The 15,984-nt window shown below is 41.9% G+C and overlaps 1 protein-coding gene across 1 annotated transcript; it reads left to right on the forward strand.

Annotated features, from left to right (window-relative positions):
* Positions 1-1,291: 1,291 nt before the first annotated feature.
* On the forward strand, positions 1,292-13,076 carry LOC118080475 (ovomucoid-like). Its single transcript, XM_060271620.1, has 4 exons — positions 1,292-1,459; positions 2,088-2,122; positions 12,043-12,152; positions 12,842-13,076. The coding sequence occupies exons 1-4, from the start codon at positions 1,387-1,389 to the stop codon at positions 12,903-12,905; spliced, it is 282 nt and encodes a 93-aa protein (XP_060127603.1). The 5' UTR covers positions 1,292-1,386; the 3' UTR covers positions 12,906-13,076.
* Positions 13,077-15,984: the final 2,908 nt, after the last annotated feature.

A 15,984-nucleotide genomic window follows, 5' to 3' on the forward strand; every position in this document is an offset into this window, starting at 1 on the left:
GGACCTCCAGAACGAATTAAGTCCTTAACCAGAGGTACCACTGTATAGCAGTAGATCAGGAATGGGGGAAACTTCTGGGTGTTGCATGCCAGGGGTGGTTCAGGCTGGAGCCAGATTTTTTTTGGGGGGGGGAGGGAGAGGAACAATGTAGCTGCTCAAAAGCCAGAGGATTCAATACCCAATTCCAGTGCTTTTTTTCTAAAATAATAATAATAATGTTTAGGGGTAATCTCATTTTGACTCAAGAAAACCACCATTTTATAGTCCAAATCAGGAAATATAAATACAGTGGTACAACAGTACCTCGACTTACGAATGTAATCCGTTCCGAACGGACCTTCGTAAGTCGAAAAATCCGTAAGTCGAAGCCAATGGAGGGGGATTTTAAAAATTCGTAAGTCGAAAAAATCCTATCTAAAAAATTTTAAGTCGGAAAAATCCTATCTAAACCACATCCAAAATGGCGGACGGAACTCTGTTCGTAACTCGAAACATTTGTAAGTCAAGTTATTCGTAAGTCGAGGTACCACTGTACAGCAAATGGACAAAAGTACAAAGATTCGCAAAATGTTTAGGGGTATGCGTACCCCTGCGTAACCCCCCCAAAAAAGCACTGCCCAAGTCTATACCAGAAGATTCTATTATTCCAATTCCTTTCCAGCACCTGCATTTCTACCAAGTTTTGCCATCTGCACAGGACTGTTGTTTTGATGGGGTTTTGAGGCTGAAGTGTTGAAGAGGCTCCCTCCCCACAACTTTCTGTTTCATTGTTACGTTTCTATGGACCCGCAATCCAAAGGCCTGGCTCACTCTTCAGTTTAATGAGACCGCAGGCTGAAGCAACAGCAAAACAGTTTGTGCTTGCCAACATTGAAAGGAGAATAATGAGGGGGTGGGAAAGGGCTCTGTTTGCTTTTGGAGAGAACCGGCATTGGTCTTTTCTCTTATCTGGGCCTTTATAGGGAAGGTTGCCAGAAATACAACTAACAATTTTATTAAGCGTTCTTTTTATTTACTGCTTCTTTTATGCATGCAATCCTTATATGCAATTTGTCAGCAAGCCCTTTTATGTACAGTTCTCTCCATGTACAGTACAGTACAGTACAGTACGGTACGGTACTCTCCATGCTATTCTTTGTTGTGGCATACAGCCAAGGCAACGAGATCAAAGGCAACAAGATAATTTACTTACTCTCTGATAACAAGCTAGTTGCCCCTTCACAGATAAGGAACCTTTGAATGTGCTCCACCTCCTCACAGCAGTATCAAATTTCCATATGTAGATATTGTTTGGAAAGGGGATATAGAGAGACCTCATATTCGATCTTTCCTCTGCCAGTGGAATCTGAGAAAAGTCTGCTTGGAGGTGCGAGATCAAGACTCATCATGAAGACATTGGGTTTTTTGCTCCTCATTCTGACACTGAGTCACCTATCGAGTCACCTATCTTACTGCCAAGGTAAAAAATTTGTGTCGCATTATGCACTCACATCTCAGAAAGGTACGCAATCCAATTAATCAGAACTGATTCCACGAGTTGGATGTAAGAACCACAGGGAATACAAATGCTTAACGTGTAGAATTTACTCTGCCACATGGAGAGGCTCAATGACAGCACATCAAATTCCTGGCGGTACCTGGCACTATTACCCGGTACTCTCCATGCCAATCCACATGATGAATAGCTTGCAAGCATTAAGGACTCCAGGAGCCACCACACACAAATTTTTGATGGCCTCTACAGGGCTGCAATAACACATGAAAGCAGAACTTATGTGCAGTTCTAAGCATCCACAAGAGAAAGTTCAACAGGATTGTGTTGCAAACCGATGGGATTTGAACAAAAAATTGGGAGGGGGGGTTTCAATTGTGTTGTCAACCAGATAAGGAATCTTAATTTATTTGTTCATTTTCACTTCAACTATTAATCAGTTATGTTATTTGGTATATTCCATATCAAAATAGTAAAGGAAAGGTAAGACGAAATGCACCTCATTTTTCAGTGGTGAATAAAATGCCCCCCAATGGACTGCCTTTCAACAGGTGGCTTTGCTTTACAGCTTTTAAAATTGTTGTTTTGGTTCTAGATACTGTCGTTGAAGAAAGCAGACCCGAACTACAGGTAAGAGCCAGCTATTTCTTCTGATCACACAATTAATATCATGTAGCTGTAGATGAGAATTAAAGCACGCAATAGTAGGTAAAGAACAATGAAAACAAAGTTTAGGATTAAACTATTTCGTGCAGCGCAGCGCTGTTGAATCTGAGAGGGTTACAGGGGGCAAATGTAAAGTTGTGGTCCTGTCTCACCAGCATATTCATTTCCATGAAGGAAATGTGCTCCTGAATGGAACAGGGATAAATAATTGGCTTAGAAATGGGAATGAAATGCATTAAGTAAGAACTGTGGCTCAAAAGCGGTCAGAGCAACTCTACTATGAGCAAAGGATACAATATATGGAACTTTTTAGTTTGGAAAAATGATGAGAAAGAGGGGACATGATGGAGGTGTATCAAATAATGCAGGGTGTGGGAGAAGTGAATAGATAAATGTTTTCTCTCCATAACACTAGAACTTGGGGCATACAGAGAAGCTGAATTTTTGAAGATTCGGGAGAGACAAAAGAAAGGGGTTCTTCAGTGGTTGAACTATGGAATTGAATCCAACAAACGATAGTTATAGCCACCAGCATAGGTGGTTTTAAAAGAGCATTAAATAAAATTCATGAAAGATAAAACTCCCAGTGGCTACTAGCTACTACTTAGCTATAATAACTATGCACTCCATGGGTGTAGCCAAGGCGGGACAGGAGGGGGCAGCTGTCCACCCTCTAAATCAAGTAAATAAATAAAAAGACCTAACTAACCGACCAATCACGTCGTAGATAGCTCAGTTCTCCCCTCACTAACATAGGTAAAAAGGTAAAGGGTAAAGGACCCCTGGACAGTAAAGTCCAGTCAATGGTGACTATGGGTTTTCGGCGCTCATCTTGCTTTCAGGCCGAGGGAGCTGGCGTTTGTCCACAGACAGCTTTCCGGGTCATGTGGCCAGCATGACTAAACTGCTTCTAGCACAACAGAACACTGTGACAGAAAGCAGAAAGCACGGAAATGCCGTTTACCTTCACACCGCAGATGTGCCTATTTATCTCCTTGCACTGGCATGCTTTTGAACTGCTAGGTTGGCAGGAGCTGGGACAGAGCAACGGGAGCTCACCCCGTCATGGGGATTCGAAACACCGAACTTCTGATCAGCAAACCCAAGAGGCTCATAAAGCCTGCTGCCACTAACATAAATCCTGGCTATGTCCGTTATGCACTACTGCATCGTATGGGGCGTGAGTAGGGTTGCCATATTTCAAAAAGTAAAAATCCGGACAAAAAGTTGGGGGAACTGGTTGAGCTTCCCAAAGAAAGTTGTTGAGCTTTTTTTAGGGAAAGGGGTAGGACACATTGTGCTGCTTCTGGGGCAGTTTGTCCACCTTTGGGGTCCCCACCCTGCACCCAGCTCTCACAACAGCAACCACACCCTGCAAACGGCTTCACCTACCCACGAAACAGCTGTCGTTGCCACAGCAGCAGCGGCTGGTTTGTTCCTTGGCGGCTCCTTAGAGGCTGGATCTGCAGTCCCCGTGGAACCTGCCCCCTGAGGTGGTCATCTTGCCTTGACTCAAGGGTGAGCTGGTCCTTATCACCCTGCCCCATCCGGCTAAGCTGTGGCAATGTTAGTATCACGCGGGAGCAGAGATGGGGAGAAACTCTATTCAGTTTGCATTTAAAGCATTACACTTTCTGATACGGTGTGGGAACTGAAGCAAAGCTATTATTCCAAATTCACAAATAGCATACTTTTCCGTGTATAAGACGGGTTTCTTTTGTTTGTTTTTTAAGTATGGGTCGTCTCATACACGGATAGTGCATAGGAGGGGACATGGGATGGGTTGTTGCTGTGAGCTGGAGATTGTCAACAGCATGTTATTGGTGGCTGCGGCAAGGGCTGGTGTTGATTGGCTGTTGCTGCGGCAATTGGGCAGGCAATTCTGCCGGCGAGATGACAGGCGATAGGTAGCTTCTGCGACGCGTGTGACTGGCGGTGTAGGTCATGCAGTGAGCTATTTTCGGCAATCCCACCTAAAAAAAGCTCAACAGCTATGGGCAATCCTCCCCCAAAAAAGGTCAACAACTTTGGGCAATCTCCCCCCATTTTCTTAATTCTGAGTCCCCCAAAATAGGGGTCGTCTTATACATGGGGTGTGTGTGTGTGTGTTATAAACGGGAAAATACGATATCCAAATTTTGCACTGCATTCCTCCAGCCAACAGACGTTTACAAAAATGCATATACTAGAAGGAAAGTGTGCATAAAAAATAATATATTAGAGCCAGTGTGGTGTAGTGCTTAGAGTGTTGGACTACTATCTGGGAGACCAGAATTCAAATCTGTGCTCAGCCATGAAGCTCACAGGGTGACCTTGGTTGTTGTGAGGCTAAAATGAGGGGGGAAGAACTTGAGCTCTTTGGGGCAAAAAGTTGGGATATAAATATAAGGAATAAATAATGATACAAAAAATGAATTATACCGAGGGAAAGTGCTTGCAAAAATGTGTACAATAGTAAAAAAAATGATTGGAAGAAACCTGCCTCAAAATGGTAATAAACTTCCAGGAGAACCTAAAGAGAGAGAAAACGCACGAATTGATTTTAAGATTGGAAAGCAGAAACGGAGAGAACTGAAATTAACAGACCCTCTCAATCCCTGGAAACAGATAAACAAAAAATAGATACAGATAAATAAAATGAGCAATGTAAAGTTTATTCATTTATTTCATTTACTTAAGGCATTTATACAGCTCTTAATTGTTTGCATTTCTGAGCAGTGCTCATAAAACAAGCAAAAAAATCATGAAACAATGAAACAATTTAAAAATTATAATAAAACTAAATACTAGCTTAAGCTGCAACAGAGCACAGTCATATATTGTACATATCCTCTGGTTGGAAATAAAAGATAAGTATTTGGCTTGATGGCTTTAAACTAGTCATACTATCAAACCTTTATTAGGCATTTTACAAACAGGATCACAAGAAAAAGAATCCCATACAAAAGTATTTAAAATGCATACAAAGAGGCAACAGTAAACTGCATATACTAATTGTATGTATATATATATATAAATAAAATCTGAGATTTCTTCCTACTAAACTACTCCTTGAGACACTGCTGCCAAAAAAAACTCAGCTACTCCCGCAGTCACCTTATGATCAATGTCAGACAGGCAGAATCCAACATTTCCACCAGCACCCAGAAGTGGGGACAACACACGTTCACGCAGCATGCTGTGGAGTGGACAATGAAAGAGAATATGCTCTACACTATCCGGCACATTCAGAGAACATCTACAGTATCTCTTGTCTCTGGGAGTGTTCCGATATCTACCCCTGACAAATGCCGAGGGAAATACATTCAGTCGGGCTAGCATAAATGCCCTACTTTGGGCTGGGATTATTAGCTTTGTAATATAGTTGACCCTATTATCTAAGATATTTAAATCATAGAACATGGGGGAGCAAACTCTATTTGCAGCTGCCACAATGTTTTGTCTTTCAACATCCTTTAATCTGATTTGGACATTGTGGAAGATATATTGCTCATTTGCATTATACAAGGGCTCCAGCTCAATGCCTATGGATCTAATTTTGTTTTCTAGGAGTTGGTACCATCTAGATTTATAAGAATCCTTGAGCAGGTCAGAGAGCAGACTTGATGGTGGGCAACGGAAATGGCATCGTAACCAGTATTTTATGGCAATAGTCCAAGCCCAATATTCCATTGTGTGTATGCCTAATTCTGCACACATTGTTTCATATTTAATGGAAGTTGGGAGTCCAAGGATACGTCTCAGGAAACTTGAGTGAATCTTTTCTAAATCTCTGGTTACAGGTAGGTAGCCGTGTTGGTCTGGATCGAAGTAAAATAAAAAAATTCCTTCAGTAGCACCTTAAAGACCAACTAAGTTTTTATTTTGGTATGAGCTTTCGTGTGCATGCACACTTCTTCAGATACAGTGAAATGGAAGTTTCCAGGCACTTATGTAGAGAAGGGGTGGGGAGGGGTGGGGATGGGGATGGGGAGGGGGGATCACTCAGAAGGGTGGTGGAAATGGGTGATTGACTGACTGATAGCTGTTGATGACCGCAAACGACTGCAAATGGTTTTGCATGAAAAAGCAAGGGTTGAGATGGCTGAAGATCGCTTATCATGTATAATGTGATAAGAACCCGATATCTCTGTTCAAACCAGGTCCCTCCATGGTTTTGAGCTTGGTGATAAGTTGCAATTCAGCAACTTCTCTTTCCAGTCTATTTCTGAAATTCTTTTGTAGTAAGACAGCTACTTTGAGATCTTGTATAGAATGTCCTGGGAGATTGAAGTGTTCTCCTACTGGTTTTTCTGTCTTCTGGTTCCTGATGTCAGATTTATGTCCATTTATCCTTTGGCGTAGGGTTTGGCCTGTTTGTCCAATATAGAGAGCTGAAGGGCACTGTTGGCATTTGATGGCATACACAATGTTAGAGGATGAGCAATTAAATAGTCCTGAGATGGTATGTTGGATGTTGTTGGGGCCAGTAATGGTGTTGTCTGGGTGTATGTGGCAGCAAAGTTGGCATCTGGGTTTATTGCAGGCTCTGGTACCAGTGTCCATGTTAAGTCTGGTGGTTGTATTATTGTGGGTGAGGAGTTGTTTAAGATTGGGTGGCTGTCTGTAGGCAATGAAAGGTCTTCCTCCCAGAGCTTGAGAAAGGGAGCGGTCATTGTCCAGGAGAGGCTGTAGATCTCTGATGATGCGTTGTACTGTTTTAGCTTGGGAGCTGTATGTGATGACTAGTGGTGTTCTGTTATTTTCTTTTTTGGGTCTGTCTTGCAGCAGGTTCCTGAGATGGTATGTTGGATGTTGTTGGGGCCAGTAATGGTGTTGTCTGGGTGTATGTGGCAGCAAAGTTGGCATCTGGGTTTATTGCAGGCTCTGGTACCAGTGTCCATGTTAAGTCTGGTGGTTGTATTATTGTGGGTGAGGAGTTGTTTAAGATTGGGTGGCTGTCTGTAGGCAATGAAAGGTCTTCCTCCCAGAGCTTGAGAAAGGGAGCGGTCATTGTCCAGGAGAGGCTGTAGATCTCTGATGATGCGTTGTACTGTTTTAGCTTGGGAGCTGTATGTGATGACTAGTGGTGTTCTGTTATTTTCTTTTTTGGGTCTGTCTTGCAGCAGGTTCTCTCTAGGTATCTGTCTGGCTCTGTTGATCTGTTGTTTAACTTCATCAGGTGGATATTTTAGTTCTAAAAAGGTTTGCTGTAGATCTCTTAGGTGAGATTCTCTGTCTGTAGAGTTGGAACAGATGCGGTTAAAACCAGTTAAAACCGGTTAAAACCGGTTAAAACCGGATAAAACCACAGCGGACTTTGCTACCAAACTCTGCCACTTTGTCCTTACCCACAACCACTTCAAATTTGGTGATGACCTGTTCCTCCAGATCAGCGGCACAGCCATGGGCACCCGCATGGCCCCACAGTATGCCAACATCTTCATGGCAGATTTAGAACAACGTTTCCTTAACTCCTACCCACTCAAACCTCTCCTGTACCTGCGATACATTGACGATATTTTTATTATCTGGACACATGGACAACAGACCCTGGAAACCTTCCACCAGACATTCAATGACTTTCACCCCACCATCAACCTAACAATGAACCAATCTATGCAAGAAATACATTTTTTGGACACTACTATAAAAATACAGGATGGACGTATAGACACCACCTTATACAGAAAACCAACTGACCGACAAACATATCTACATGCTTCTAGCTACCATCCCAAACATACCAAACAATCCATCGTATACAGCCAGGCCTTACGTTACAACCGCATCTGTTCCAACTCTACAGACAGAGAATCTCACCTAAGAGATCTACAGCAAACCTTTTTAGAACTAAAATATCCACCTGATGAAGTTAAACAACAGATCAACAGAGCCAGACAGATACCTAGAGAGAACCTGCTGCAAGACAGACCCAAAAAAGAAAATAACAGAACACCACTAGTCATCACATACAGCTCCCAAGCTAAAACAGTACAACGCATCATCAGAGATCTACAGCCTCTCCTGGACAATGACCGCTCCCTTTCTCAAGCTCTGGGAGGAAGACCTTTCATTGCCTACAGACAGCCACCCAATCTTAAACAACTCCTCACCCACAATAATACAACCACCAGACTTAACATGGACACTGGTACCAGAGCCTGCAATAAACCCAGATGCCAACTTTGCTGCCACATACACCCAGACAACACCATTACTGGCCCCAACAACATCCAACATACCATCTCAGGACTATTTAATTGCTCATCCTCTAACATTGTGTATGCCATCAAATGCCAACAGTGCCCTTCAGCTCTCTATATTGGACAAACAGGCCAAACCCTACGCCAAAGGATAAATGGACATAAATCTGACATCAGGAACCAGAAGACAGAAAAACCAGTAGGAGAACACTTCAATCTCCCAGGACATTCTATACAAGATCTCAAAGTAGCTGTCTTACTACAAAAGAATTTCAGAAATAGACTGGAAAGAGAAGTTGCTGAATTGCAACTTATCACCAAGCTCAAAACCATGGAGGGACCTGGTTTGAACAGAGATATCGGGTTCTTATCACATTATACATGATAAGCGATCTTCAGCCATCTCAACCCTTGCTTTTTCATGCAAAACCATTTGCAGTCGTTTGCGGTCATCAACAGCTATCAGTCAGTCAATCACCCATTTCCACCACCCTTCTGAGTGATCCCCCCTCCCCATCCCCATCCCCACCCCTCCCCACCCCTTCTCTACATAAGTGCCTGGAAACTTCCATTTCACTGTATCTGAAGAAGTGTGCATGCACACGAAAGCTCATACCAAAATAAAAACTTAGTTGGTCTTTAAGGTGCTACTGAAGGAATTTTTTTATTTTTTTTCTAAATCTCTGTTAAATGCTTGTACCCATATTGGGACCCCATAGAGTATCTGGGATAACACCTTTGCTTGGAAAATTTGGTTGGCCGCAGGGATAAATTGGTTTCCTTTCTGATAATAGAAACGAGCAACAGCTGAGGAGGTACTCTTTGCCTGTTTTATAGCATTTGTACAATAATTTGACCACCCTAAATTGCTCTGGAATAAAATTCCCAGATACCTACAAATCTTTACTTGCTGGATTTCTTGTTCTCTTATTTTCCATTTCCCTAGTTTCCAACCTTTGGAGAAAACCAAGATTTTCGTCTTCTCGTAGTTTATGGAAAGTTTGTTAATTTCACAGTAGAGACTCAGGGAAAGTATAAGACGTTTCAAACCCAAGCTCGTTAATGATAGTAGGACTGTGTCATCTGCGTATAATAAAAGAGGAACAGGCTTCTGGTTGAGTTTGGGGGCGTGTGATTCTATTTTTTGGAGGTGTTCTGGAAGATCTGATAAAAATAGATTAAATAGAAAGGGGGCAAGAATACACCCTTGTTTTACCCCTTTCGTATTAGGGATATCAGACGAGAGGTGACCTTTAATGTTGAGTTTAACTTGACAGATGTTGAAAGAATATAAATTTTGTATTAAAATCAATTGGTGTTGATCAATTCTTAGCTCTACAAGTTTCTTCCACAATTTTGCACGATCAACTGAATCAAAGGCACCACGAAAATCTACAAAAGCTGCGTAAATCTTAGATTGCTTTTGGGATCTATATTTTTCGACCAAATGTGTAAGTATAAGGCAATGGTCTAAAGTAGAGCAACCTTTAGAGAAGCCTATTTGTTCTTTCCCTGGTAAATTTAGGTTTTTCATCCAGGTAAGAATTTTAAATAAGAGGTGCTTGGCATAGATTTTTCCTATGACTGATAATAAGCTTATTGGTCTATAGTTCTTTGGTTTGTTTGGATCGCCATTTTTAAAAATTGGAATAATTATTGATCTAAGCCATATTTCAGGCATGATTCCATGTTTATCAATGAGAGTAAATAATTGAGCTAAGGGTTCTGCCCACCAGTCTATGTATGTCTTAGACCGTCTGGCCCAGGTGATTTCCCTGATTTAAAGCTTCTAACTATCTCCCTGATTTCCTCCTCTTCTACCCTTGGCCACTCCTTCAGTCTGTTGATTTTATTATCTATGACCTCGTTTCCTTTTGATTCACTGTGTAGATCATTAAATACGGATGTAAAGTACTGGGACCATTTAGATTCTGTGATTGATGAAAAAATTAATTGATTGTCGGTTTTCAGACCTCCATACACTAGCATCCAGAACGCTTTGTTGTTTTTGCTTTGAATTGAATTTAGTAATTGTAACCATTTTTGAGTAGCATATTTTTGTTTCTTTTCGGCCAGAGTATGGTGAAATTTTCTTTTTTCATCTAAATAGGAAAGTTCTAATTTAGTACGATTATTTTTGAAGGCTCGGCGCAATTTTCTTTTAAGTTGAAAGCATTCATCATCAAACCAAGGGCTAGCGCTGTATTTAGGTACCCAGATTTTAGGTGGAGTGTTAAGCTCTGCGAAGATTTGGAAAATTTCATTATAGATTTTCAAAATGTTCCTGTGGGGATTAGTGTTCTTTAAATTTAGCAGCACCTGTTTTCTCAAGTTAGCTGTAAGTTTTTGCCCCACTGTGACACTCATTTCCTGGGACCATTTTAATTGGGTCATTTGTTTATATTGGCAAGGTCCTAGGATGTTACAATTAATTATTTTAGTTTCCAACTTTCAGTTGATCGACAGCAATAAAGGTTGATGATCGCTTTCAGTACACATTCCAATTTTGAAATCTGTGATCAAATTTACAATATTATAAGGGACAAGGATATAATCGATTACACTGCATCCTCAGGGGGAAAAATGTGTGAATTCCCCACTTCTATCCCCTTTTGTTGAACCATTCACAATCTGGAGGTTAAAGTTGTTACATAGCTCAAGTAGGCATAAGCCTTCCCTATTTATAACATTGTCTCTGGAGAATCGTTCTATTCTCAGTGCATAAGCAATATCGTTGTCAATGTTCCAATTTAATTTACATTGAATGTAAATCGCCTACTATTATTAGTGAGGCGTTTGGATATGTATCAATCAGATTTTCGATATAAAGAGTTAATTGTGACCAATTCTCACTGGAGATATTGCTTTTAGTAGGGGGAACGTAGACATTTACAAAAAGAAAAATGTCCTTTTTTTGAGTTAGAAGTAAAGCTTGTGCAAATGGAGAGCTTTTTTCTAGCTGTTTTATTTCAATCCATAGGTTGTCTTTAATCAGACAGCAAAAGCCTGCTTTAGGCCAGCCCTTAGTATTTGTTTTCTGTGCAGGTATCATATAAGAGGTGAATCCACTGATTTTGATGTCTCTAGTTGCCCATGTTTCTTGTAGAAATATTAATTCAAAGTCTTTGAGAAAATTCATTAGGTCTGGGTCTCTGCCTCCCCCCCCCACCCTGCGATGTTCCAGGACAGCAAGCGTAAAGTCTGTTTTTGAGTTTGGGACTGATTTGCAGAGTTTGCAGAGTTTAGTCAGTCTAATTCAGTTATTGAGCTCAGAGAATGATTTTGTCTTGCATAGATACAGCCATTTGCCACTTTTTTCGGAGGAGAGCGTATTGGCGGATCCTCTAAGATCTTTTTTGAGGAATGGGAAGTTAAAATTCCCTCCCTTTCTTGGCCTTCTTCTTCTGTTATACCTTGTTCCTGCGGGGTTTCTGTAGTTGTCGGACAATTGTGGACATTGGGTCTATTTTCCGTTTCCACTTCCATTTCTTTGATCTCGTTTGATGTTGAGCTCAGAACATTAGCTCTGTCAATGACCGTCTGTTGTTTGACCATAGTGGTATGGTGAATTATCATGGGTATCACTGTGTATTTATGTCTATGCTTGTATTTATAATGCTCAAAGAAGTCATTGTGTAGCTTAATGCTAAGTGGGCAAGGAATCTTGAAAATGTGCTATTCCTCTCTCGCTCTCTACAGGTTGATTGCCAAGGCTATCCGACAGACTTCTGCACCGCGGAGTTACATCGAATGTGTGGTTCTGATGGCCGAACATACGGCAATAAGTGCTCCTTCTGCAATGCAGTTGTGTGAGTACAGATTTCCCATGATGAACAACCTGAAAAGGATGAGCAGGATTTGTAGCCTATTTAAGAGAAACACTGCCTTACAAAGGGCTGGATCCAATGTTTCTGCAAGTTTTCTGCTTGTGTAATGGATCTTCCCCTCTCTCCCCCACTCTGGCATGAGGAACCCCACATCTGTTGTAGGGGTTCCTCCAACTCTCTATACCAAATTTGGAGCGGGTGGGAGGGCACAAGGAGAGGAAAGGGAAATTCCATGGCACAAGTGGAAGTCCTTGCCTGAACAAAACAACCGCCAATTATACAAATAATTTTGTAACGTAAAACTTGGAGAATGAAGCAATTTCATCCAGTGTTGTTGCCAACAGGAAATGTAACTTAGGGCAGTATCCAACTAAACAGTTGGGCTAGCACCAACACTTGGGGCTGCCACAATGGAACTTCTCATTCTCTTCTCTCACCAGAACATATTTAGGAGTTGTGCATGGTGTAGCGGGAGAGGATAAGGTGAAGTTTCATTGCACAGTTCCAAAGTGCCTATACTAGTAGAGCTATCTAGTTGGGTGCCACCCTATGGTTGCCAATTTCAAGTGACCTCTCTTTTTCAGTCGATCCTACTCACTGGTACATTTCGTCTGTTTAATAATTTTGCATCTTGTGGACCCTCACACTCTGCTTTTTCTTTCTCTCACCAGCAAAAGTCGTGGAAGGCTCTCCCTGATTAGATATGGACCATGCGATGGAGCAGTGAATGTCTAAAGAATATCTACTAAAGAATGTCACCCTCAGTTCATGCCTTGCTCACCTTTTAGCATCACCACAAACAAAGCCACCCATTGTTTCCTCCTTGCATTTTCTGCTTTAGTAACTGAAGAAAACATTGCATCATCTTGATTGGATTTATCAATAAATAAGCTAAGCAGCGTTGTCTTTCTCAGAGTCTTCTTTCCCATTCTTACACCTCATATACATTTAGGATCTGTGAAGAGAGAAAAAGTAGATGTTGTCATACCCACTAAGAGTGGAGCTACACAAACAGTAATATCATGAGTTACAGTTTATGCTTGACCCTGTGGATGGTGGGTTGCTACAAAATACACCTGCCTATACATAGGAAACCAGCATATCAGGCAGGGGCAATTCTAAATTTGAATCCTTCTGACTGATGTTCTACATTTCTAATTTCTCCACCCCGCGGGGAAGCATTCAGTGATGTGTTTTATGCACCAGCAACTTGAGGTGGTGCTGTCTAGCAAGAGCCACACCATTTCATTCTGCTGGCCACATAGCTTGTTCTTAACATCTCCTTTGAAGGACCTCATGGCTTTGCAACTAAACCTTTTACACAAAGTTTTACAATGGCTGTGTCTGGCCTAGTAGGCTCGATAGTTATCTGTCTCCATTTCCATGGGTCCTCTTTGACAGATAGATGGGACAACCCACCTGGCAATCACCTGACATCATGATTATCAGATCATGGAGGATGAGTTCATACCTGCTTTCTGCAGGGACCAGCTGAGCAATTGCGTTCCCCATGGATGCTTTCAGAGTGTCCCTATTTTGGTGTAGGACTCGGTGGCCTACTAGCAAATTCAGGTCCCCTTCCCAGAACAGAGCCTGGCTTCTAAGCAGTTGTCCCTATTTGCTGAGGTGAGATTATATAGCATTGTGTTGCTCAGTTGTTATCCCACTCTTCCCAGTGCATTTCCCTCTCATTTTCCTTATTGCAGAAAGTCCCATTTTTGAGGTCGCCCGAAGGAAAGGGATACCTGTGGGGGGAGGAGATAAAGCCAGGCCATGGCTGGTTGGAAGGGACACCGCAAAACAGTAGGTGAATTCATGATTTATTGCAGCTGTAACAATAGAAGTTCCCTCCCTCAGTCTGACTGGGCAGTCTTGGGGGCAAGGGTGAAGGAGGGGCAGACGTCAATGGGAAGAATGTTGTCTCATGCCTATATCACATTTCAGCTTGAGTGATAGGGGTGTCCCATGTGGAAACTGGAGGTGAAAGCACTGAACCTTAAAATATGCACATGGCAATTAATTCATGGTGGAACAGTGCCAGATGGAATATTCAGATATCGGATAGCCTGGTTCCCTCCAAAAATCTTGCTTGGGTCAATGTGACAGGTACATAACTTTTGCTAACACAAAATAAAAAACAATAACAAAAATGTTGTTGTTAGCAGCAGCAGCATGCTCATACACTATTTCCGCTTTCAATGTTGACAAGCTTTGAAAGTATGAAAGAGATTTCATAAAAACCGAAAGCAGTTTGTTTTGTGGGCCTTGTTCACATTTGTAGCGTTCTTGCTGCCGTCATGATTCACATTTATTCTATGAAATATCCCCAGAAATGGAAGGCACTTTGTGAAATGGATGGAGCCTACATCCCGTGTATTACAATGCAAAGTGTGTCATTAAATAAAAATAAAAATCCTGGGCAGCTTTCCAAAATATTGCCTTTCTTCTTCTCGGCTCAGGTGTGTCTCTGAAGCACCTCTGACCAATGTGTCCCTGTCCCCATAATGAGGAAGCATGGAGGTTATTCTACAGAAATTACAGGTCAACGGAAATAGATGGTTTCTTCTTCGATGGCTGGGAAGAGAAGATATGGAAACTATGCAGCAGCACTGCTTTTTGTGGCAACCGAGAACTAATCAGGCATGGATTAATCATTTTACATTTAGGAATATATCTATAGCAGATCAATATATAGTATATCACGCTGGCCACTGTTTCAGGTTTTGATTACTTTCCTCATCACAATTGCTTTCAGCAGGCACTGGGAGAGAATGATATTGGAACAGACATCTACACAGTTGGCTGTAGAGATCAGCCGGGTACACTTGCCCCAGACCTCCGAGGGGCCCCTTGGGGGCACAAGCAAGGGCCTGCTGGACTTAGACTGTCATGCCAAGAATGCCTTGTGCCTCCAAACCGACTGGGGACTCCCACCCCGGGAATCAGACAAGCTCTGCATGGGTCTGCATGGGTCAGCCAAGCATCCTGCTCCTGCACAGCATTCCTTGGTAATATATATTTCATCTGTTACATTTCTCTTGCATTGTGCTTCATCTCTTCTCTCCTGAGAGCTTCCTAATGACACAGAGCAAAATTATTTTGAGTTTTACAATCTACCCTGATTGGCTCAGATTTGATGGGATTTTTATCTTAAAAGTCTTGGTCCTATGTTACCTCTGAGCATCACCAAATGTTTTATGAGGCATTTGGCCCAGCAGTAATAATTACATTTCAGAGAGCACAGGGGAGGACATTTTCCCCCTCTCATCCCTTGAAACCAGCTGGGTTTCAAAAAATCTCTCTCTCTCTCTCTCTCTCTCTCTCTCTCTCTCTCTCTCTCTCTCTGTGTGTGTGTGTGTGTGTGATACACATGCTGTACATACATACACATGATGACATTTAAATCAGCCTGCAGCACCTTTCTTTCATCTTTTCCAGTTTGAAATATGTCACTCATGAAGTGCTTGTTGCACATCAAACTGAATGACTGGATTTCTATTGTTCTCTTCTAAGATCATTGTTTTCCTTCAAAGTACTTAAAAAGTAGCATCAAAGACACACCCTTCCCACACCTAACAACAGAAAGGTTAGATTTTCACCCAAAAGTCAGCAAGGCCATTTTGGGTGCTGAGATCTCACGCGATTTTGTGTTGATCCCCCAGCCCCCAGGGTGCTTTTTCCGGGGCCATGATTTTGGTGTCTTGGTGGACCACAAGTTTAACATGAACCAACAGTGTGATGCAGCAGCAAAGAAAGCTAAACACTATTCTAGGCTGCATCAACAGAATTATAGTGTCCAGATCAAGGGAAGTAA

This window comes from Zootoca vivipara, chromosome 2 (genome assembly GCF_963506605.1).
Source record: "Zootoca vivipara chromosome 2, rZooViv1.1, whole genome shotgun sequence".
NCBI lineage: Eukaryota > Metazoa > Chordata > Lepidosauria > Squamata > Lacertidae > Zootoca > Zootoca vivipara.